This window comes from Orcinus orca, chromosome 19, assembly GCF_937001465.1.
Source record: "Orcinus orca chromosome 19, mOrcOrc1.1, whole genome shotgun sequence".
In the NCBI taxonomy this organism is placed as follows: Eukaryota; Metazoa; Chordata; class Mammalia; order Artiodactyla; family Delphinidae; genus Orcinus; species Orcinus orca.
This window is the reverse complement of record NC_064577.1, coordinates 33,515,949-33,537,645: the sequence shown is the minus strand read 5'-3', so window position 1 is coordinate 33,537,645 and position 21,697 is coordinate 33,515,949. Positions and strand designations below refer to the sequence as shown.

The window sequence follows — 21,697 nt, the reverse complement described above, 5'->3', positions numbered from 1 at the left end:
GGAGGTGAGGGGGCGGGGCTCCGCGCGCGGGGCGGGGCGGTGCTCGACATTGGCTGTGAGAGGCGGGTGAGGCCCGCGTGACGGCGCATGCGTGCGCGAGCTGCGGGGGCTGGGAGTGGGGAGCCGGCCGTGCCGCGCTGCCGGTTCGAGGCCATGATCCGGAACGGGCACGGGGAGGCAGGCGGCGCCGAGCGTCCGGGCCCAGGGGGCAGGCGTGCCGTGCGGGTGTGGTGCGACGGCTGGTGAGCGCGGTAGGGGGCGGGGGGCACGGGCGGGGCCGCGGTGACAGCTGTGGTCGCCTTCGCCGGGGTCGGGCGGCCGGCTAGTGTGGGGCGGGCGGCGCCTCGGCCGCGTAGGACGCCTGGAACCCGGGTCACCGCGTCGCCGCGGGCAGCGCGGCTGAGGGTTGCTGGAGTCTTTCTGCGGATCTCTACATGAGCGCCTTCCCCGGACGCTCCTTCTCTCACGTTTGCCTTTAAGCCGGAGACCCAGCCAGGCTGTCCCACCTGCCTAACTCGTGCACGATAGTGGCCAAAGTTGCGTGTCTAACCTTGATGACTTTAATCATTTCAGTGCCCTAGGAGCTCTTTTTCTCCGAAGGAGCCGTGCACCCAAAATGTCTTCCCAGAGTTCTCCTTGTCCGGCTCCCAGCTTGCCGGCACAAAACCAGGAAGGTTCTCCTAGGTATCTGGGCAAGCGTCAGCGCAGGCATTGCCCGATCTGTGTAAGACCCTAATGAAGCCCCCAGGCTCCTGGGTCCATCTGAGGAGGGCTACAGTGCCGAACTGTCCTCTTTTCTGGCAAGCCAGACAGCTGGAGTGGTGTTGAGATAGGTTTGAGGCCGTCAGCAGACAGGAGGAAAGTGAACCTCTAGTGATAAGTTGACGACTTGGATGCTTCCTTAGACCTTATTTGATGGAAGCAGAGAAAGAAAAACATCTGGCTAGCCCAGGGCTTCAGCGGCCAGCAAGTGGGGCTGCCATACTCCTGGGCCTGCACCTGAGTCACCTTGTGGAGGGGGCGTGGCTTCCTGTCCGTTGACTCTGACCTTGGCCCTGACCAGGCCTGGCCCCTGCCCCAGCAGGCCACAGCCACAGGCCATAGTGACTGGGATACAGCCTGGACCCAGGTCCACCCTGCATTCTGTGCCATGCACCCTCCTTCTGCCCAGCCTGTCCAGTGGGCACAAGGGCCTGCCAGGCTCCTGAATTTGGACTTCCCTCTTCCCTAAGCCCAGGACCAGAGCCCTGTGCCCCACAGGCTTGTCTGCTGGGGCCTGATGTGCTGGGGTGGGGCTAGCAGGTGGCGCTGAGTAGAATGGTTTTGTACACCTGGGTCACCTGGAGAAGCAGGGACAGCTCCACCTACTCAGAGGGCAATACAAGGCTGGGAAGAAGCAGAGTGAGAATGAGGGCCCACCTCAGGGCCCACAGAGAAGTGGATGTCCCCTCTGCCACACATGGCAACCCGAGTGGAGCTGCTGTGGTGCTGTGTGTGGCCTTCAGCTGAGAGTTCACTCTTAACCAGGCCTGGATTTGAGGATGAAAGCTCTAGTACCAGGTGATAGGGAGGTCGTTGTTGGCCCCAGAGAGCAAAGCTTCACTGAGTTTCCAGAGGCCTTGGGGAGCAGGCAGGATTTCTAAAGCCAGTGACTGCCCTTGTTCATTGGCTGGACTTTGTTTTGTGTTGGCCCCCAGGACTGTCTGGCTGTTTCACAGTAGTACAGAGCCCAGTCCACCCCTGAACTAACATTGCCTTCTATTACCTTTCAGAGGGACTGCCTGTGACAGTTTGTATTTGGGAAGGGGAGGGGCTGAGGGCAGAGTGCTGTCCCAGGTGTGGGGAGCAGGGGCTGTTCTGTGCACTCACCAGCCCTCAGGTCTGCCAGGCCTTGTCCCCAGGCACAGCCATGCTCGCTCAGTCTGACCTTGAGCCTAGGGGCCAGTAATGTGGAGAGCTGAGCACCCCGCCCCTCTGAAAGCCCAGGCCTAACCGGACCCTGGGAGCAGTTGCCCATGGTGGCTTCCCAGAGGGCTTCCTAAGGACACTGCAGAGGAGCAAGACTGCACCCCCAACACTGAGATGATGGCCCTGCCCTCTCCACAGCTATGACATGGTACATTATGGCCACTCCAACCAGCTGCGCCAGGCACGGGCCATGGGTGACCACCTCATCGTGGGTGTACACACTGACGGTAAGCCGGGCTGCCAGGCCCACCCTCCTCCCCCACGCCTGTGACAGATGCCACAGGTCCCCTTGGTGGGTAGGGCCAGGCCCAGCCATCCTCCCCAGAAGTGCAGCTCCACAGGCTCGCCCCAACCCCGGCCCAGGCCAAGCCATCCAGAGCTTTCCCGTCTTGCATCCTGTCGTGAGCTTGGGGGGCAGGGGTGGTCCAGTGGATCAGTCCAGGTATGCCGCCCACTTCCTACCCCCTTCCTGGTTCCCAGGGCCTTAGAGGACAGAGCACCCAGCCATCAAAAGGGAACCCCGGACCGTACCTGGAACTCTGGTTGGCTGGGGGTGAGGGGCGTGCAGTTACCCAGCAAGTGCATCCGCAGCGCCTGTACCGGCTCACAGAGGACAGAGCAGGGCTGCTCCTTGTGGTCCTGCCTCGTGAGCTGAGGGCCCGATGAGAGACAGCCTCCCACCGTGAGCCCTCATGTGGCCGCAGACCCTGCTCGATTCTGGGAGGGGACTTCTGAGGAGGAGCCAGTGAGCCTGTGGCCAGCCTTCCAGTGGTCACCCACCTTGTTCTTTGCCCTCTTCTCTCTCCCTAGAGGAGATCGCCAAGCACAAGGGGCCCCCGGTGTTCACTCAGGAGGAAAGATACAAGATGGTGCAGGCCATCAAGTGGGTGGACGAGGTGGTGCCAGCAGCCCCCTATGTCACCACGCTGGAGACGCTGGACAAGTACAGCTGCGACTTCTGCGTCCACGGCAGTGAGTCGGCAGGGCAGAGCCCCCGGGGCAGGGGAATTGGGCAGCTCCAGACCTGACCATCAGAGGGGCATCTGGAGGTGCCGGCCTCTTCACACTTTGGGGAGCACAGAGCTTTTGAGGGTCTGAGGAAGCTCTGGGTCCTTCCCCAGAAAGGAGCGCATGCACACCAGGGCAGGCCTGGAGCCGGGGTATGGGCCTGGAGGTCTTCATGGCTTTGGGTTAAGATCCTTGTTCTCGTGTGCGTGTCACCCCTTAGATGATATCACGCTGACTGTAGATGGCCGGGATACCTACGAGGAAGTGAAGCAGGCTGGGAGGTACAGGTAAGCTCTACTTGCTGAGTGCCCTGCTTTTCGAGGAGCGGGGCTCCCAGGTCCCATCGAGCTCCTTCTGCCTGTGAGGGCAGCGTCCGGGCCGCAGCCTGTTTCTCGTGGCCTGGACTGGAGCTGGGGGTGCCATACATCTGCATCGCCCAGTACGGTAGCCACTGGCCCCGGGCAGCTGCTAAGCAGGGGAAACGTGGGGTATGACTGGGGAGCTGGCTTTTGTTTGAGTCACTTTAATTGAAAAGGCCAGTGTGGCCAGCAGCTCGAATGGGGCAGTGAAGCCTGGCGTTCCCTTGGCAGGGAGTGTGTGATGAGGCACGACCTGGGCGTCAGTGGACAAAACAGGACCAGAGCCACCCTGTATGGCCTGCTCACCCCGACACTGCGAACTTGGGGCTTAGTGACAGCGTTCTGTCCAGTCATTTCCTTTGGTTGATAAAATCTCAGTGGTCCCTCCACTCTCCTGGTCTTGGTTTTTTGTTGTGGCTGAGAGTGGCGAGGAGACGCCCGGGTCTGTGCACAGCATGGCTGGGGGCTGGACCACGGTAGACTCAGCCACAAGCAGAGTTGCCCTTAGGTGGGGCAACTTAGGTGCCCATAGGAGGTGCAGCCTTGCAGGTGTGTCCCAGGATGAGAGCCCCACCCCCAACTCTTTTCCCAGAGAATGCAAGCGCACCCAGGGGGTGTCCACCACAGACCTCGTTGGCCGCATGCTGCTTGTGACCAAGGCCCATCACAGCAGCCAGGTGAGTCTTGGGGCCAGAGCGGAATCCCCGAGGTCCCAGAGCTGGGAGGGAGGGATCGCCTACCCCACCCTTGCCCCTCAGTGGGCACTAGGACAGCAAGCTTCGGTGTCCTGGGGTTGGTTGCGTCTGGAGGGCAAGGCCCCTCAACCCCCTGCCCTTCCGTGCAGGAGATGTCCTCCGAGTACCGGGAGTATGCAGACAGCTTTGGCAAGGTGAGTGTCACCTGTGCTGTCTGGGCCGCTGCCCAACCCCCAGGCCACCCCTGGGGAAAGGCTGGCCTGGAGCCTTGCCCTCTACCCTGCTCCCTGCTTTCTGGACACTGACCGGGTACTGACCGCCGGTCTTGCTGGCTGGCCGGTCCCAGCAGCCACTGCATGGAGGAAAAGTGAGGACTGCCCGCGTACGAGGGGTCTCTAACCAGGTGACCTGGTCCTCTCTCCCTCTGTAGCTCTCTCACCCGACACCCTCCAGGGAGACACTTTCCTCAGGAGGCTCCTCCCAGGTGACCAGACGGTGGCCTCAGGGTGCCAGGTCCCCACGAGGGCCATGTCCACTGGCCTCTTCCTAGCGGGTTCGTTGCCAGGCCAAGGTGGTGTTGGCTGCAGCGCCTGCTTGGCCATGGGACAGAACCCCAGTCCCACCGGCCATAGCGGCCCTGCCCAGCCTGCTTGTGGTGTGAACCAGGCACCTGCCAGCCAGCCCTCGGCATCCCTGCCTGAGATGTCTGCCTGGAAACAACAGCAGAGCGACAAGCGAGTGGCAGGCTGTGGCTAGGGGTTTGGAGTCCCGGCCTATAGCCCCCATGCCTGCCCCCGCCATCTCACACCTGTGCCGCCCAGAGCAGACTGACAGGCGGATGCGGGCAGGCCCAAGGATGGGCACAGGCAAGGGACGTGCCTGCGAGGCCTCTGTCGCTGACCAGGTTGTTCTCGGCTTACAGTGTCCTGGGGGGCGGAACCCTTGGACGGGGGTGTCCCAGTTTTTACAGACATCCCGGAAGATCATCCAGTTTGCTTCGGGGAAGGAGCCCCAGCCGGGGGAGACGGTCATCTACGTGGCTGGTGCTTTTGACCTGTTCCGTATCCTCTGGGACTGGGTCGGGAGTTGTCCCTGCCCCAGGCCTTTTCTGTGCATTTCCACATCTGCCCCAGCGGGCTGTGGGGGCTAGAGGGGCCTCCCTGACTCTCGAAGGCCCAGGATTGCGGTGGGGTGCAGGGGCGCCACTGTCAGCATGGAGAGGCACGAGCAGGTGGGTGGGAAGGTACCTGTCTGAGCCCCTGCTTCTGTGGGCGGCCGCTCCTCGTTGGTTCCTCAGTCCTTAACCTGGGCGCAGACATCGGGCACGTGGACTTCCTGGAGAAGGTACATGGCCTGGCGGAGAGGCCCTACATCATCGCCGGCTTGCACTTTGACCAGGTCTCACCCCGGGCAGCCGGTAGCGTGGGGGCTCTGGAGGGGCTCCTAGGGTTGGGATTGGGCACAGGCGAGGTAGAGGTGGCAAGCTTGGGCCTCTTCCCAGGGAGAAGCCCAGGAGAGCCTCCCATCGAGGGCTTTCCCACACTGGCAGACGCCCCACGAGGGATTGTTGGGAGGGAGCACGGCCTCACTCCCACCCCAGCCCACCCCTGAGGTCACCAGCTGACCCAACCTTGTTCTGGCTCTAGGAGGTCAACCACTACAAGGGGAAGAACTACCCCATCATGAACCTGCATGAGCGGACCCTGAGCGTGCTGGCCTGCAGGGTGAGTGCAGGCGGGCAGGTGGCAGGCCCAGTGGCGCCTCCTTCCAAGGCTGGAGCTGCTTCTCCGCAGGACCCTCCCTGGGGTACAGGAGTCTGGGGCTTCACCATGCTGCCTCTCAGCCCCTACCCCGCAGCCTGGTGAGGCCCATCTAACCAGCTGTGCTCCCTTTCCGCCCAGTATGTGTCCGAAGTGGTGATTGGGGCCCCGTACTCGGTCACAGCAGAGCTCCTGGATCACTTCAAGGTGAGGACGGGGCTCCTGGCGGGCGGCTTCCAGGGAGAGTCTTGACTGAGTGGCGCCAGGCCAGCTCTCTGAGCCCAGGCTGCTTCCCTGGAGAGGGCCTTCTGGGGGCAGGGGACCATGGGTGGAGATGCTGGGAGGGCGCCCTGACCCCCGCCTCCTCCCCAGGTGGACCTGGTGTGTCATGGGAAGACAGAAATCATGCCTGACAAGGATGGCTCCGACCCATATGAGGTGGGTCATGCTGGGCCCTCGACAGACATGAGATGGCCACTGTCTGATGCTTCCCAGCCACCTAACGCCCCCGCACCTCATCATGCCTGTCTGGGAAATGGGTGGGATGACAGCTGCCACGCTAATGGCCTCACGGCTTAAGGAGGCAGGTTGCTAACGGGTGGGAATAACTGCCCCCACCATACTGGGGTGGGAACTCTCTGAACCAGGGCAGCAGGGCAGTCTTCTTGGGGTCCAAAGGAGGGCTCTCACCTCCTCCTCCTCCTGGCCTCCAGCAGCCCAAAAGAAGGGGTATTTTCTGTCAGATCGACAGTGGGAATGACCTCACCACGGATCTCATTGTCCAGCGCATCATCAAGAACAGGTGAGTCTCAGCCAGGCTGCTGGGGGCACGGGAAGCCGCTGAGGCTTGGGTATGGGTGCACCACTCACCCCCACCTGGCCCCCAGGCTGGAGTACGAGGCCCGGAACCAGAAGAAGGAGGCCAAGGAGCTGGCCTTCCTGGAGGCCATGAGACAGCAGGAGGCGCGGCCTGAGAGGGAGAGCGACTGTGACTTCTGACCAGAGGGGAGAGGTCGCCAAGGGCCCTCCGAGTGCTGGCCCTGTCCCAGCCCTGCCTCGAGAGCTTGGCTCGGTTTTTAACAAAGCTGCGGTGCCCTCCTTTCCAACCACCTGGCCGTGGAAGGGCTGGTGTGGAGGACACTGCCTTTCACCCTGCCCGTGAGGTGTCCGTCTTGCAGCAGGCCCTCCTGCCCTTCCTGCCGAGCTGCACAGTGAGGGGATCCAGCACAGTGGAGCAGCCCAACAGGCAGGATGAGCAGGGGGCACCTTCAACAGAGGGGTGCCACCCTGCGTGCCCGGAAAGGCCCAGTTTCCATTCTTTCGGCTCCGCTGCTGCTCTCCATTCTGCCCCCAGGAAGCTCCTGCAGACCCTGGATGCCCCCCACCGCCCAGCTCGAGGCCGTGGCCTTCCTGCCCGCCCGGCCTCCGTGGGAGCCAGCATCAGGGAGCAGTGACCCAGGGCCCCGCCCCCTTTCCTCCTCAGAGTGCAGACCATGCCACCTCCCACATGAGCGGCCTCTGCCCTGCAGTGTGTCCCTGGCGCCCCGGGGCCTGTCGCCCGGACGCTGCACCCCCTGCTTCCCGGGCCAGCCTCCCCACAGACTGTTCTCAGTTTTGTACGTGACCAGCTGGTGTGCAACCGAATAAACCTGCTAGGAGGTGCTCTGCCTCAGGCTCTCAACCCTGCAGGGCAGGACCAGGAAACCCACCACCTTGGCCGTGCTCCCCGTTGCCCACCCAGCAAGGAGGGGGCCAGCAGGCAGCATGATGGCAGCAAGGAACCCCCCAGATCTGGGCCCCCAGACACCTCCAGCTGCCTCCCACGTGGCAGGCGACAAAAAAAGGGGAGGGAGGCAAGGACCAACAGAGTACCTTTGGCCCCAGGGTCTGTCATGGGGAAAATGAGAGGCTGACACCCCGCGGCCCACATAGAGCTACCTGATCCAGGAAGGAATTAGGGGCTGCTCCCTGGCCCAATCCGCAGAATCTCAGGGTCTTCTGCACCCAAGTCAGGGCACACTTGGAGTAGCGCCGTGGCTGCAGGGTGCTGACCCCGGGCACCTCTTGAGGGGGTTGGGGGGGAACAGTGGCAGTGGTTTATGGCTCTGTGGTGTTCAAGAGTGAGGACTGTGATGTTTTCTCAGTCCTCTGCCAGTTTCCTCCAGAATGGCCTCTGCCCTGCGCTGCTGAGCCAGATGGGGCTGGAGTACCCTGTGGCCCGGCCCCATGGGAGCCCCTGGCCAGCGGTCACTCCTTCTGGAAGGTGGGCCTGTCCTTTCTTTTGGTCCTTAAGGTCCAGCCTAGAACCCATGCAGGAAGCTGCTGTGGGGGACTACGGTGCACGCACCCTGGCCGGGCAGCTGCTGCCTTGCTTCCTTTGTTCCCTCCTCGAGTAGGGGGAGCTCACTAAGCTGTGAGAGGCACAGGGCCCTCCCTGCACCCCCACCCCACCTGGGCCCCCAATTTCAGGAGCCCAGTGATGCCAGACTTTCCCACGCTCAGATCCCTGGGCAGCAGGGATCAGCCAGTCTCCTGTAGACTGATGTAAGTGTGGGACACAGGAGAGGCCGGAGGTTCCTCTTGAGACTGGAGTCAGCCCTAGGCCTGCTGAGAACCCCCTGCTGGGTGGCACCGCAAGGTGAGGACTGGGGAACAGTCCACAGCAGCAGTCAGGAAGCCCCAGGTGAGCCACGCACGGTTGGAGGAGACTCAGGGCCTGGGGGTCCAGGAGGTGGGCTCCTCCAGAGACTGGTCCACCAGGTGCAGCAGGATTGCGGGTCCCACCGCCAGCCTAAGTGGAGGGCCGGTAGGTCCAGCTGGCAAGGCCCCATGGGGGTGGGGGACACCACTGAGACAGGCTGCAGACCTCTGGGACCAGGGCTCAGGCCAAGGACTCAAGTCAACTTCATTGGGGGTGGGGAGGGCAAATCAACCTGCTAAGATGCCCACAAGTGAATTAGGGAATTAGCCTGAGTGTGAGGTGGGGGGAGGCTGGCACAAGGCAGCTGTGCTCAGGAGCTTTGGCCCTACACAGCCCCTCCCTCTTCAAGGTGGGGCAGCACCCATTGCTTTGGGGATATGTGCTTCCCTGTGGGTCTAGGGAGGGCTGAACAAAGAGTTCCCAGGCCTGGGAGGAGCCAGCTGCCTGACGTCAGATTCAGGACTCAGCTGCAGTGGCGCCCAGCTTTGTCATCCCCCTGGTGCAGCCCCTCCTGGTCCTGGAGCTGCACATCTGGCTGCTTTCCCACTCCTGCTGGGCCCAGCCTATTCATTCACTTGGCACAAGTATTGTCCTGTGCTGTGTACTTTGAGGAATTTTGGGGGGCTCCAAGAAGAGTGACCCCAGAGCTGCCCCTCTGGTAAGGGAGATCTTTGGTCTCAAGAAACCTAGGATTTGAGGCAGGAGGGCCTCCCGGTGTGGAGTGTTCAGGGGAAGCTTTTGTAAGGCAGGACATTTGAGCTGGCCTAATAGACTTGATGGCTAGTGGGCGACCCAGGCACCACCTCCTGGGAGGATCCAGGAGCTGCGTGGACAAAGGCAGGGAGGTGTCGGGTAGGGGCTGGAGGTGGGGGACATGGAGAGCAGCCTTGCAGAGCCAGATGTGGGGCTCCAGAAGATGTCTGGGGCCAATACAGCTGGAGGCCCAGCAGCACTTTGCCAGCAGTGGGGCTTGGGAGCTCCTCTGCAGGTGTTTCCGTGAAGCCTGTGGGCCTAAGGGCCCTAGTTGCTGTCTGTGCTCCTAGGTGGCCAGAGTCCGGTTTGGAGATTCACAGGTACTTGCCCACTCCGTCTGCTGGGCCACCGGCCCCCCCAGAGGCTGCGAGTCTCATTTATTCATTAAGCCATTTACTATGGGGATGGGTGGGCGGTACTGGGTGCCATCTGGTGCCAGGGCAAGGGCAGGCCCCAGGGTGTGCCCGCGGGAGCCAGGCCAGGTCCACGTTCCGGGATCGGGGTTCACGTGCTAAGATAGTCCGCGGCGCGGAGTGACAGGAAGACGTCGGCCTTGCACTGGAACATGGCTCGGCCGTCGGGGAGCCGCTCGCAGCTCTTCAGGTTCCGGGTAATGTCCTCGACGCACACGGCCTGGGGGCGGGGGGAGGATGAGGGGGCGTCCGCACCCCTCCAGCGCCCCGCACCCTCCAGCGCCCAGTACTCACAAGGCTCCGCAGGCTGGGGCGCAGCTCCGGGAAAGGCTCCAGCCCGTCCCGGGGTGTCCCGTGCCCACGGGGGGGCTCGGAGCGCCGCGCGTACGGCGACCTGCGGAAGCCGGACAACAGCCCCGCGGCGCAACCCACGGAGTAGTAGGCCGGCCCCGCCGCCTGCTTGTACCACGCGAGGCCGGGGGGCGCCAGCAGCAGGCACAGCGCCAAGGCGGCGGCCACCACTATCGCAAGCCCGGCCATGGGGACGCGGGCGGCGGCGGGCGGCGGGGCGCGAAACAGCAGCACCGGCGCCTTGTATCTGCGGCTGGGCGGGGCGAGGTGCGAGGGCGGACGCCGGGACGCAGGGGCCTCCCCATCCCAGAGGGAGAAGCCCCATGGGGTCAGCGCCTATTGGGCACAGGGGCGCGCTGGAGGAACAGATGGTCGAGAGCTTGGTGGAGACGCCCCCTTCTCCCCCACCCCGGCCCACCTCCCCGTTTCTGACCCTGCCTGCTCTTACTGGGAGGCGGCCCCCAGGCCACTCCCACCAACCTTGGTCCCTCCTGGGTCTGGCCTCAGTGGGAGCGGGGGCAGCAGTGCTGCACTGAACCCTCAACCAGTCCGATGGCGCCCCAGCCCCGAGTCACCCCCGGAGGTCCCCAGCACTCATGAGGCTGGAGAGAGAGCCACTGGCTGCACTGTGCCCAGGGGACAAACGAGCAGTTCCCACCCTAAAGGGGAACTGACCAGAGGACAAGGGCTTCTTGAGGAGGCACGGAAGTCTGGAAGGGCCTGGGGCCAGAAGTCAGTTTCAACAACTGGTCTGGTCCTCAGAGCTGATGGCAGGACAGGCAGAATGGCTCACAGGAGAGATGAGGGGAAGCCAGGGGAGAGCATTTGCAAAGGCAGGTGCTGTGATCCTGTGCCACCATGGCGGGGAGAGAGAGCTGAGGTTATGGGATCCTGAGAGGACCTGGTGTGGCCCCTGAGCTTCCCGGGAGAGGGCAGATGGCTGGACTCTGGGTGTGTGCAGGGCCTGGCAGGCAGCTGTGTGTCCAGCTCAAGGGGACCAAGCAGGCCCTGGGAGGACTGGGCTGGAACCCAGGAAAGAGTGGAGAGGAGCCCACCTGGCAGGGAAGGGGCAGTGGCCTGCCAGGAGGACCATGTGACCTATGGCAAGCTGTGGACCCCTCTGGGGTGAGTGCACCTGTCCCAGCGCAGGAAGGCTAAAAGCCTGGAGGCTGGGCTCAGGGTCTGGCACCCCAGGCATGTGGGTACTTCCTGTCACAGGAGAGCATTCCCCAGGGAAGGAAGGACTTCAGGGAGGGGAGGCGGACTGGGGGTAGGCCAGATGGAGGCCAGGCCCTGCAGTGGGACCCTCTGCAGTTGCCACAGCCCACTTCTCAGTGAGGGCTGGTCTTCCTACTGGTCTGTGAGCTCCTTGGTGACCCTGCATCCAGACAGTGTAGACAGGCCCCTAGAGTAGAGCTGCTGCCTAGAAACTGGCAGCTAAGTAGGAGCACCCAGGAGGCTGAACCCAAGGGTCCAAGATGGAGGGCACACAGCAGGCGACGTCAGCCATTAGGCTTGCTCAGCCACCCGTCCTCCTGCTCACACTTTCCAAACATCCTGGCCACGTGCCTTCCCAGGACAGACACCAGCACAAGGGCCCTGGCAGTTGGGTTTCTGGGCAAGGAGCACATGACCTCCAGGTTCTGTGAGGGCTTCCTTTCCTCTGGGCACAATGTTCAGATGGGAAGCATGGTACCACATGGGTGACCATGCACTGCCCAGTCTTCTCGCCTGGGGACTGGGGACAGGTAGAGTAGCATAAACGTGCTCAGCAACCAGCTACAGGACAGTGGCCCCGAGGGGGGAGGTCATCGAGAATAGACTGGAAGGAGCCAGTGCTCACAAGACATGCAGCCTGCAGCGGTCTCCACCCAGAAGCTGCACAAGACCATTAGGTCTGGGACCGCTGCCCCCCAGGGGCCACCACCCCATGGGAGCTGTGGTGGAACAGAAGTGCTCAAAGATGGCCCAACGGCTGTCCTTCCCTAGGAAGGGAGACCCTCAGACACCTGCGGACACATCCTAACGTCAAGGACATCAGCCCTGACAAGGAGCTGGCTTTCAGTTGGAGCAGGGGAGAAAGGGATCAAGAAAACCCATCACAGCTGCCTCAGCAGAGCCGGTTCAGCACCACCAGCACCTGCTCAGGGAAGGCCCACCGGCAGGAGGAACCAAAGCAGTGGCCACCAGCTGTGTCCTGCCAGGGTCCTAACGACCAGCCTGAAGAGTAGTCCCCAGGCCTCCGCACGGCTAGTCTCTTCAAGCCGCTGAGCCCGTCCCTCCTACCCCGGCTCCTCCGGCTGATCCCAAGCTCCTTCTCCTCCAGGGGATGTGACTCAGGGCCTCGTGGAAACACATCGAGATGTTTATTCATGAGAGTTTTCATTTCGGCGCACACCAAGACAGCCTCAGCACCAAGAAAACAAGCAACAGGAGGCCTCTGGCCAGGCTCATGTGGTTTAATGAGTTTTACTTATTGGATAAAAGTGTCAGTGTTGTGATGGAAAAAAACAACCACAGCTCCAGTCCTCGTTTCAACCCTGTCACAGCCCAAAGGGGACTGTCCCAGTGGAAACCATGGCCACCCAGAGCCAATGTGGGGGTGGGGCCGTCTCAGGGCGAGGGGGGAGTAAGGCAGTGCAGCCTCACTCCTTGAACTTCCACTCCTGGCGGCACATGGGGCAGTGCTGCTGCACCTGCTGCGCATTGAGCCACTTGAGGATGCAGTGCATGTGGAAGCAGTGCGAGCACTGGCCCCACACCAGCGGGCAGTCGTCACCTGGCACCTTGCCTGCGGGTGGGATGAGAGGACTAGTGAGTCACAGAGCTCGGGACAAGCCAGGTGGGGGATGTGCACCCAGGGTGGCCTTGTGTCTTAGAGAGGACAGGTTTCAGGAGTGAAACCACAGATTCTGCCGTGCAGCTGCCCCAGGTAAACATCTGCAAAGCCCACCCAGGCTGCTCCTGCTTCCACTCTCCCCTCACAAGGGGGAGCAGCTCAGGGAGCTCAGCGGCAGGAAGAGCTCTGGCCTCCCAGGGGCTGGGCCCATCTGCAGACACACCACAGCTCTGCCATCACCTGGCACCTGTGATGCCAAGAAGGTTACATCAGTGTGTCAAGGAGCCTGCAGAGGTGACCCGCCTCTGAGCGGTGAACTATTCCTCTTGATCAAGGTGAGGTGGGCTGGGGCCTTGGGACCTAGATGGCTCCTTCCTTAGGCAGCAGGGACCCAGTGCAGTACCAGGGAGTGGGCTGGTGGCAGCTGGGAGTGATACAGCACTACCTTCCATTTCCTCTCCATTTCTAGCCTAAAAGGATCCTACCTCCAAGGCCCAGGGCACCTGCTGCTGGCACTCCACCCCACACACCTGGAAATGCTACCTCTGTGGAGAGGGCCTGGCACAGAGAGGACACGCTACACTGCCTGTCATCAAGAGAAACTAGCCTCTCTCTGATTTTCAAGAATCTAGAAAACCCCATCACGCAGCTGGTGCCAGCAGAGCACAGTGGCCTCCCCCAGCCTCGAGTCAGGTCCCCATGGGCATTAAGGAGCTGCAGCTTGCTTTCTCCACCCTCTCTTAGGGGTGTCATTCCCCCAATCATTGCCCTGGGGGCCCTTCACGCCTATCAAACACGAGCTGTATCCAGATGTCACTAGCACATAAACACGGTGGACCAGCCGGACAAGCCAGGGTGAACAGGGTACATCCTGTCCACGAAGTGGTTCCTAAGTGCAGGGCTGAACCCCTGTGACCACAGGGCTGGGCTGGTCACCTGTGGTCCTGGTCCTCACTCTTGACACCAAACACAGGGACAGTTGACTGTACGATGCGTTAAAGAGATAACACCATGGCTGAGCCACATGACAATGCTCTCAAAACCTCATGTAGCACCTGCTCCGAGCTGCACAAGGGGCTGGGAACCTGGCCTGTGCTCTCATCCAACCTCACGGTGCTCCCGCAGCCTCCGTCACCCGACCTGACAGACAGGAGGCCAGGGCCACACGACTCACGAAGGCAGATGCCACTGCCTGAAGGGACCAGGAGGCTGGTATGGGTGCCAGGTCTTAAATATCCTTCAATGTCTGCTGAAAACACTCAGCTCCTTCCCAATTCGCAAGCAGCCCCTGCCCCACAGTGGTACCTAAACCCCACGGAGCCTGAAGGGATGGGCACTTCCATCTTTCTACTCTTTGGTTTGGGGCAGTGTTCCTCAATCTTTTAAAAAAATCCTTTCAATAACGAAACGCCACACCCTTTCTGAAACTTTTATGACAAAACAAACAGAAAATAATTTACTTGGCAAATACAAAACGATCTAACTCACTCTGCTTCCCAGGCCAGGGGGGGTGGGGTGAGTAGGACTCTGTGCCAGGAACCCACAGAGTGTGACACCTGATTTATATTGGTTCCCACCCACCCAGGGTCTTTCCAACCTCAGCAGAACTATGCTTGGAATCACCCCTAACACATTAGTCCCTACAAACAGAGTCTGGAAGAGGGTGAGCAGGGGCCAGCCAGCCTGTTGGTGGGGGTACCCAGCCATCCTGTCCGTTTGAGGGAGGGCTCCTGGAGGCAGCCCGCCGGGGCATCTGACAGCACAAGTGCAAGCCGACAGTGACTCATGCCAGCGCCGGTGGAATCTTCTTAACAAGACTTTCACTCCCAAAGCCCAGGGACGAGGAGCAGATTTATGACAGCCTGAGTCACTCTGGATTCTCCATAGGAGTTCCATTTCAGCAGAGAGAAACCCAGTGTCACTTGATCTGTATAGAAAGCGCCCTGGCCTAGCCAAACACTTTGCTCATTACAACTGGCTCACTCTAACCTCATAACCAGCAGGTCCAAAGTTCAGACTCTAAACCCCCTCTTCCTAGCAGCCAGCACACGTGAGCAAGCACCGCACACTGGGATGCGGCCCCTGGTGCCATCTCAGACACAAAGGCTCACTGGCCCACATTAGGCCGAGGGAATGGCCACATAAATGCTTCCGAGGACTTTTCTGTTCAGAGGTCACAATCTGCTGCTGAGGAAGTTGCAAGTACCTACCCACAGCCTGTGCTGTACCCTTAGGAAGGGTGGTTTTAAATGGATTAAACCAAGCCAGACCTTGTGCTTCTACTTTCCTTCCCTGTTATGTAAAACCTCATCAAGTAGAGCCAATCACTGACTTCCCAAGATTATATCCCACCTGTTTGATTAAATCAGGATAGATTAGCCCCTGAGTGATGACATTTCCTCTCAGGAGATGTAAAGATTAAGACTAAGATAAAATGATATTTGCACCACAATTCAATAATTTCAATTTCATGGTAAGAAGCAAAAACCTATGATTATTCCGATGCTCACAGCCCCACAGTGACAGGCCTGGTCACTGACTTCTCACCAGTCCCCACGTCCCTCTTCTCTCTTGGGACCACCCTTGTCCCCTAGGCAAAGCCTCAGATCCTTTCAGTTGGGTCTGACTAGAAACTAAATTACTGGTGCAAAAATCTGCTTCTGACCCAAATATATAACCGAACACTTTGAGTTCACAGAATACAGTGGGGACAAAGGAACGATGCAAAGGCCGCCACCACGAAGAAATCCGATAAAACCCGAGCGCAGGCATTCTGCAAGACCACACTTTCTGAAATAATTAGATGTCTTTTTTAAAAAGGGACAGAGAACTCGAAACAGAACTGCTCTAGATTAAGTAGCGAAGGAACAAAGTGATCACACCTTGGGTCCTGGCTCACCCCACCCAATAACAAAAAGACATTTGCGGGGCTTCCCCGGTGGTGCAGTGGTTGAGAGTCCGCCTGCGGATGCAGGGGACATGGGTTCGTGCCCCGGTCCGGGAGGATCCCACATGCCGCGGAGCGGCTGGGCCCGTGAGCCATGGCCGCTGAGCCTGTGCTCCTCAACGGGAGAGGCCACAACAGTGAGAGGCCCGCGTACCGCAAAAAAAAGACATTTGGAAACAACTAAAGAAATCTGAATAAGGACTAGGAATGAGGGGCAACAGTAAAGAACTATCGTCATGTTATCTGATGTGACAACAGTGGTGGGTAAAAGTCAGCACTACATTTAGAGACGCAGCTGAAGTGAGTGGGGTGAGGCTTCATATCTAGCATTAACTTTAAAACATCTGGGCAAAAACAAATATAGACACATGTTACTCACTGCTCTATGTGCTGCATGGGGGATGACCTTATAACATTACGTTTTTGTGTTCGCTTGAGAATTTTCAAATGAAAGGTTTTAACACAACTTTTTGTTCCACGTGTCTCATAGCGACTTCCATCAGGATAGGAAGCTGTGCTCTTTTTCTTACAAAACTTTTGACGGGGTCTTTGTACAAATATGGGCCCAAATAGCCTGGCTTTTCTCTATTAACTTTTCCTGGGGAAAGGAAACCAAACCCTAGGGACGCTGCGCAGGTATTTCTAGGGACACGTCAAGGCCGAAGGGTAGGCAAAGCTCGAGAGAGAGCGGGCAGGGTGCACTCACAGTCCGGGCAACAGCCATTGAAGGCCATCCGGCAGATGCCGCAGTTCTCGTCGTTGGCCACCCAGAGCCAAGTGGCCACACCGTTCCAGCACTTGATCTTCACCTTCATGGCGCGGGAAGCCTGCGGGGAGGAAAGAGACCACGAGGCTCCGTTGAGTATGCGGAGCTACAGCACTTGTGAGCCAAAGGAGTGCCGCCCCGAGCCAGAGGGTCAGCGCAAGCAGGAGTCGCCGCCGAAGGGCAGCACAAGCTGTCTACAAGGGGGCTGGGGCTGGGACCGACTCCTCGGGAGACCAGGACGCTCAAGGCGTCTGGCAACACCGCACTTCTGCGCGGGCGTCCAGAGAAAGGCGCGTCGGATTCCGTTAACAATTGCAAAAACGCGCTCTGCGCAACTTCTGAAAGGGACATGACTGACGGGGTGAGAGATGGAGACCCACGCCCGCTCCCTACGAGGGCACGCCGTAACAACCCCGGGCCAGGTCGCGCAAGCCGCACCCGCTCCCCGCCGCGGGACTGGGGTGCGGGGTCTGGGTGCGGTGGGGGAGGGGCAAGGGAGGGTCGGCACGCCCGGCCCCGCCCCAACGGCCTCACCCCCGCCGACCTAATCGCGTGCCGCCCCACCCGCTTTCAGTTGGCAGCGCCGGCGCCGCGCGGGAAGGTATGTAAACGACTGCGGCCGCGGCCCGGCAATTCTCAGCGGCGCCTGCCGAGCCCCTTGGCCCAGCGCGCACGCGCCGCCTCGCTCCTTGCCGACGCCACCGACCCACAGCCAATCCACGGCCGCTCCGAGGACGCGGCACCGGAAAACCCCGGGCGGCGCAGGAAGTGACGTGCCGACGTGCTGACGCGCGGGCTCGAGCCGAGGCCGATTCCGCGCCCGCCATGGCCGACAAAATGGATATGTCTCTGGACGACATCATTAAACTGAACCGGAGCCAGCGAGGCGGCCGCGGCGGGGGCAGGGGCCGCGGCCGGGCCGGCTCCCAGGGCGGCCGCGGAGGCGGGGCGCAGGCCGCAGCGCGAGTGAACCGAGGCGGCGGACCCATTCGGAACCGGCCGGCCATCGCCCGCGGCGCGGCGGGCGGCGGCGGCAGAAACCGGCCGGCGCCCTACAGCAGGGTGAGTGCGGAGGCCGGGTGGCGGGCCGCGGCAGGGGAACGGGCCGGCGGCGCGGCGCCGGGGCGGGCAGCCAGCCGGCCAACCGGGCTGGAGGGCGAGGGCGCCGGCCGGCCGAGCGGACGGGGAGGTCGCGCGCCGGCCGGGCTCCAAGGCGGAGACCCCGGCGGCCTTTGTCTTGGTTGGGCGTCCGGCCTCATGGCGCCGGGGGCCGAAGGGCCGTTGGCGCGACCGCCCGGGAGATGGGAAGTTAGGTGGAGGGAAGTGAAAAGTTGCGGGACGTGTGGCCCCGACGGTCGGCTGCGGCCTGGAGTGGGCGGGAAGCGGGGGCTGCGGGTCCCTCTACGCGCCTTTCTCCCTGCCGTGATGGGGGAGGGTCTTGCTATGGCCGTGAGGTCGAGGGCTAGCCCTGGAGTGAGACTCACGGGTCTCTTTCTGTTCTTATCTTTACTTTTTATTTAGCCGAAACAACTTCCTGACAAATGGCAACATGACCTTTTCGATAGCGGTTTTGGGGGTGGTGCCGGCGTGGAGACCGGTGGGAAACTGCTGGTGTCAAATCTGGATTTTGGAGTGTCTGACGCTGATATTCAGGTAAGGGACTGGAGCTTCTCGGTGGGCAGGTTACCCCGCACGGAATTGATTGTGGTGTTTGGGACGTAGCCCTGAATCCCCACCCACCTTAGGACAGTGAGCCCTCCCAGGCACCCAAGGGCTAGCCACTGTGCCCTGTAAGGGGCTCCAGGAATGCAAAGGAGAGGTCAAGCTAGAGTTGAAAGTCTGACCAGTGGGTCAGTTTGTGCTGGAAGACAGGCCCCCAGCTTAGTCTGAGGAGCCGCTGCTCTTCGTTACTAAGACGTGTTCGTTCTGTGGGTGAAGGCCCTTCGCCTAAGCTTTTCTAACAGAAGCTTGGTTGAATGTGTGTCGTTTCTGTGTTATTGAAAAAACTAGGCTATTCGCCTTCTTTACTTTGTGCCTGTTTTAACGGTTTGTTGGGAGGAGAAAGCCTTTCATTTGTAGAACTGACAAAGCACAGAAGCAGGATGGTGCCAGCATCACTTTGGCTCCATTTGCCTTAAGGCCTATGTCTTATATGGAATTTTGTTCCCTGTTTTATTCTCACTTATTTTCACTTCCTGGGTTTTGTTAGTGGCATGATTCTCTAACTCATCTTTGGTTGAAGCCTCCTTTTCTTCTTTCTTTTCTTTTTTTTTTCTTTCTTTTTTTTCTTTGATTGAACCCCAAAGGCATTTAAATTTGCTTTCTATAATGATATCTTGGGGGTCAGTCCAGGAGATGGCTGGGTCAGGGTACTGGGCCTTCCTGGGTTCAATTTCCCAGAGCCCAGCCACTTTACTTTACCGTGGGAGGACAGAGCAAGGCCGGTGAGCACTCACAGTGTCTCAACACTTTTTTTAAGGTGGTTTCTGGCATCCACTGGAAACCGCTTTTGGTGAACTCCACTTCCCGCTGTGTGCCTGCGGCCGGAGTAGCCCCACACTCTGGGTTCCCTCTCCAACTCCCAGCCTGCCTGAGGTCAGGGCAGTTTCCATGGCAGCGCTTGACTTCAGGCTTTGCGGCAGGCTTGAGTAGGAGGAGAGGGAAAGGTGAGCCAGAATCTGCCCTGGGGGAGGGGCTGGGTCAGGGCTCCCAGTCAGCGGGCCCTTGGAGCTGGTCCACAAGTGGATAGAGCCCCTTGCTCTGTGATCTTGACCTTTGCTGCTTCTTGGCACAGTCCTTGGGTGTGTTGTAAATTTTCCTTTGTTGAAGAAGATAGCGACTTAATCTTGTGCCCTTCACTGGTGGGCTTTGTGATCTTTACCTGCATCGTGGTGCAGATGTCAGGTCCCCAAGTGGGCAGGAGCCCTCGGGCCCAGCTGCTCTTGGAAATTGTTGTCCCACCTGTCCCATCCCATACCCCAGACCCTACTACCACTGCCCTGCCCCCAACATGTATGTCTGCCTCCCAGGGAAATACCCCAAAGCAGTTCATACTTCCAGGGAGTGTCCCTGGGGCGCCAGAAGAAAAACTGCTTTGCTGACAACTGCTCTTTCTGACTCTCAGGAACTCTTTGCTGAATTTGGAACTCTGAAGAAGGCGGCTGTGCACTACGACCGATCCGGCCGCAGTTTAGGAACAGCTGATGTGCACTTTGAGCGGAAGGCAGATGCACTAAAAGCTATGAAACAGTACAACGGTGTCCCTTTGGATGGTGCGTTTGGGATTGGCTCAGAAAGGCTACAACACTGTAGGCAGTTTGTGGAGCCTGGGGCTGGCCCCAGCCCTGCAGGAGTAGGACCCCCTCTACCTGAGGACACTTTGCATTCGCCCCTTTGTCTCTCTCTTCCATTCTGCCACTTCTCATGCTGCCCCGTACATCTGGACCAACCTCTTGTGAACCCCCATCCAGCAAGCTACATTCCTCCCCTCCTTCAGCTCCTTCCGGAAGATTCACTTCTGTGAAGCCTTCTCAGAACCACCATAGTACACCTCTGAGTACCGGGCTGTAGTCGTAAAGACAAAGGTACTTTTCCGCTTGTGAGCACCCCGGACACCTGACAGACACCCACCTACACTGGGTGAGAAGGAGCAAGGAGGCGCTGGTGGGGCTGTCGTTGGCAACATTTCGTTCTCCCACCAGCATCTCCAGGCTGTTGCTCTTGTTGGGAGCATTGAGATGCACAGCGCCCCTTTCTAGTGCTTGCATGGAGGCCAGGGTGTGTGCCGCCAGCAGGCCTCAGAGTCCTCTAACAGGAGCTGGTCCTCTTGTGTTCTCTGCCGCAGGCCGCCCCATGAACATTCAGCTCGTCACCTCACAGATTGACACACAGCGGAGACCTGCACAGAGGTGAGTTTGGGGCCTCTGGGCGGGGCTGGCCTGTGGGTGTCCACTTACCCCGCAGACCTTTCCAGGCACGTGAGCAAGTTCCCTTTTTTTGGTAGCATAAACAGAGGCGGGATGACTAGAAACCGTGGTTCGGGAGGTTTTGGTGGTGGCGGTGGCACCCGGAGAGGCACCCGTGGAGGCAGCCGGGGCAGAGGCAGAGGAACCGGCAGGAGTTCAAAGCAGCAGCTTTCTGCAGAGGAATTGGACGCCCAGCTGGATGCTTATAATGCAAGAGTAAGTCCCAGAGGAAGACTGGGTGGGGGCCGGTCAAAGACCAACTGGAGGAGGACCTCATTTTGAGCGAGAACCTCTCTTTCTCTGTTTCAGATGGACACCAGTTAAACAGACTGGCAAATCCGTGCATGGACCAGGACCCGGAAGTCTCGTCCGTGCTCCCTGGTGGGAGGGGTGACAGACTGGGGCTGTGTGGCCAATGATGGATTTGTTTCCTTTATGTTCTAAAATAGGATTTAAAATTCATGTAAAGGTTTCTTTTTTTTTTTTTCCTTTTTTTTTTTTTTTTTTTAAATTCTGAAACAGACCTGTTTTGTACTGAGTTATTTTTGGGATAAATTTTACTGGTTGTTGTTGTGGAGAAGGTGGTGTTTTCACCTTTGCCATAATAAAATAGAAATGTGTGTAGAGCTGGAACTGTTTAATTCATCTCACTCTTGGAGTCCTCACCTGGGCCAGAACTCTGGTGTGGTCTGGCGGGCAGGGGGGACACAGGATCTAAGGGGGAAATGGGGCAGGCCTGCCAGGCACGTGGCACTTGGCCTGCAGGTTGGAGTTAGTCCTGCAGGAGGATGGTGGCTGCCCCTCTCCCATCTCTGTTCCCGCAGATCCGAACTCCTTTCTCTCCACCCCCAACCCCGGTAGGTGGGAGGATGTGGAGCAGTGGTCCTCAGCCTGCAGCTGCCTGTGCACTGCCTGCACAGCCAGGTGAGGGGCGGGGTGGAGTGGGGCGGGGTGCCCTGTGTTTCTGCCAGATTTCATATGGCTTCTGGGTTGAACTGTTCCTTTCCTTCTGATGCTCTGGTTCTCAGAAATGTGATTTAGCAGTTCTGACTTTGCAACATAATCCCCTCATGTTTTTCGTCTTTTGTGTCATCAAGGAAGGAGCACCGTGTTAGGGTGTTTTCTTAGTTGCGTACTTGGTGATGTAGCTAGTGGGAGCTGCGGAAGAATAT

The 21,697-nt window shown here is 59.7% G+C and overlaps 4 protein-coding genes across 7 annotated transcripts; 2 read left to right on the top strand and 2 right to left on the bottom strand.

Annotated features, from left to right (window-relative positions):
* The first annotated feature begins 82 nt into the window (after positions 1-82).
* PCYT2 (phosphate cytidylyltransferase 2, ethanolamine) lies at positions 83-7,452 on the top strand. 2 transcript variants are annotated; one of them, XM_012535074.3, is made up of 14 exons: positions 83-242; positions 2,107-2,195; positions 2,779-2,940; positions 3,197-3,263; positions 3,928-4,012; positions 4,180-4,224; positions 4,461-4,514; positions 4,953-5,091; positions 5,346-5,428; positions 5,677-5,754; positions 5,932-5,997; positions 6,163-6,228; positions 6,504-6,592; positions 6,678-7,452. In XM_012535074.3, the coding sequence occupies exons 1-14, from the start codon at positions 88-90 to the stop codon at positions 6,787-6,789; spliced, it is 1,290 nt and encodes a 429-aa protein (XP_012390528.2). In that variant the 5' UTR covers positions 83-87; the 3' UTR covers positions 6,790-7,452. The 2 variants fall into 2 exon arrangements, with proteins under 2 accessions (XP_012390528.2, XP_033294651.2); XM_033438760.2 differs by lacking the exon at positions 4,461-4,514.
* Positions 7,453-9,589: 2,137 nt separating this feature from the next.
* NPB (neuropeptide B) lies at positions 9,590-10,498 on the bottom strand. The gene is made up of 2 exons (XM_004275731.4): positions 9,952-10,498; positions 9,590-9,877 (listed from the first exon to the last, which is right to left on the bottom strand). Exons 1-2 carry the CDS (start codon positions 10,195-10,197, stop codon positions 9,749-9,751), a joined length of 375 nt encoding a protein of 124 aa, XP_004275779.1. The 5' UTR covers positions 10,198-10,498; the 3' UTR covers positions 9,590-9,748.
* A 1,953-nt stretch (positions 10,499-12,451) lies between these two features.
* ANAPC11 (anaphase promoting complex subunit 11) lies at positions 12,452-17,264 on the bottom strand. Of its 3 annotated transcripts, none has more exons than XM_012535097.3 (3): positions 17,125-17,264; positions 16,501-16,621; positions 12,452-12,799 (listed from the first exon to the last, which is right to left on the bottom strand). In XM_012535097.3, exons 2-3 carry the CDS (start codon positions 16,607-16,609, stop codon positions 12,654-12,656), a joined length of 255 nt encoding a protein of 84 aa, XP_012390551.1. In that variant the 5' UTR covers positions 16,610-16,621; positions 17,125-17,264; the 3' UTR covers positions 12,452-12,653. The 3 variants fall into 3 exon arrangements, with proteins under 3 accessions (XP_012390551.1, XP_004275629.1, XP_049558559.1); XM_004275581.4 differs by having other exon boundaries at positions 17,105-17,245; XM_049702602.1 differs by having other exon boundaries at positions 17,095-17,234.
* Positions 17,240-21,151, top strand: ALYREF (Aly/REF export factor). Its single transcript, XM_004275580.4, has 6 exons — positions 17,240-17,622; positions 18,082-18,213; positions 19,685-19,832; positions 20,405-20,468; positions 20,564-20,741; positions 20,835-21,151. The coding sequence occupies exons 1-6, from the start codon at positions 17,386-17,388 to the stop codon at positions 20,847-20,849; spliced, it is 774 nt and encodes a 257-aa protein (XP_004275628.1). The 5' UTR covers positions 17,240-17,385; the 3' UTR covers positions 20,850-21,151.
* Positions 21,152-21,697: the final 546 nt, after the last annotated feature.

What these genes read in the sequence shown, in the direction of transcription:
- PCYT2 (XM_012535074.3), top strand. Translation starts at nt 88, where the DNA reads ATGCGTGCGCGAGCTGCGGGGGCTGGGAGTGGGGAGCCGGCCGTGCCG. An exon ending in CGGGTGTGGTGCGACGGCTG is followed by an intron (nt 243 to 2,106) that starts GTGAGCGCGGTA and finishes CCCTCTCCACAG; the next exon opens with CTATGACATGGTACATTATG. An exon ending in TGAGCGTGCTGGCCTGCAGG is followed by an intron (nt 5,755 to 5,931) that starts GTGAGTGCAGGC and finishes CTTTCCGCCCAG; the next exon opens with TATGTGTCCGAAGTGGTGAT.
- NPB (XM_004275731.4), bottom strand. Translation starts at nt 10,197, where the DNA reads ATGGCCGGGCTTGCGATAGTGGTGGCCGCCGCCTTGGCGCTGTGCCTG. An exon ending in GCCCCAGCCTGCGGAGCCTT is followed by an intron (nt 9,878 to 9,951) that starts GTGAGTACTGGG and finishes CCCCGCCCCCAG; the next exon opens with GCCGTGTGCGTCGAGGACAT.
- ANAPC11 (XM_012535097.3), bottom strand. Translation starts at nt 16,609, where the DNA reads ATGAAGGTGAAGATCAAGTGCTGGAACGGTGTGGCCACTTGGCTCTGG. An exon ending in CAATGGCTGTTGCCCGGACT is followed by an intron (nt 12,800 to 16,500) that starts GTGAGTGCACCC and finishes TCCCACCCGCAG; the next exon opens with GCAAGGTGCCAGGTGACGAC.
- ALYREF (XM_004275580.4), top strand. Translation starts at nt 17,386, where the DNA reads ATGGCCGACAAAATGGATATGTCTCTGGACGACATCATTAAACTGAAC. An exon ending in CAACGGTGTCCCTTTGGATG is followed by an intron (nt 19,833 to 20,404) that starts GTGCGTTTGGGA and finishes TCTCTGCCGCAG; the next exon opens with GCCGCCCCATGAACATTCAG. An exon ending in CAGCGGAGACCTGCACAGAG is followed by an intron (nt 20,469 to 20,563) that starts GTGAGTTTGGGG and finishes TTTTTTTGGTAG; the next exon opens with CATAAACAGAGGCGGGATGA.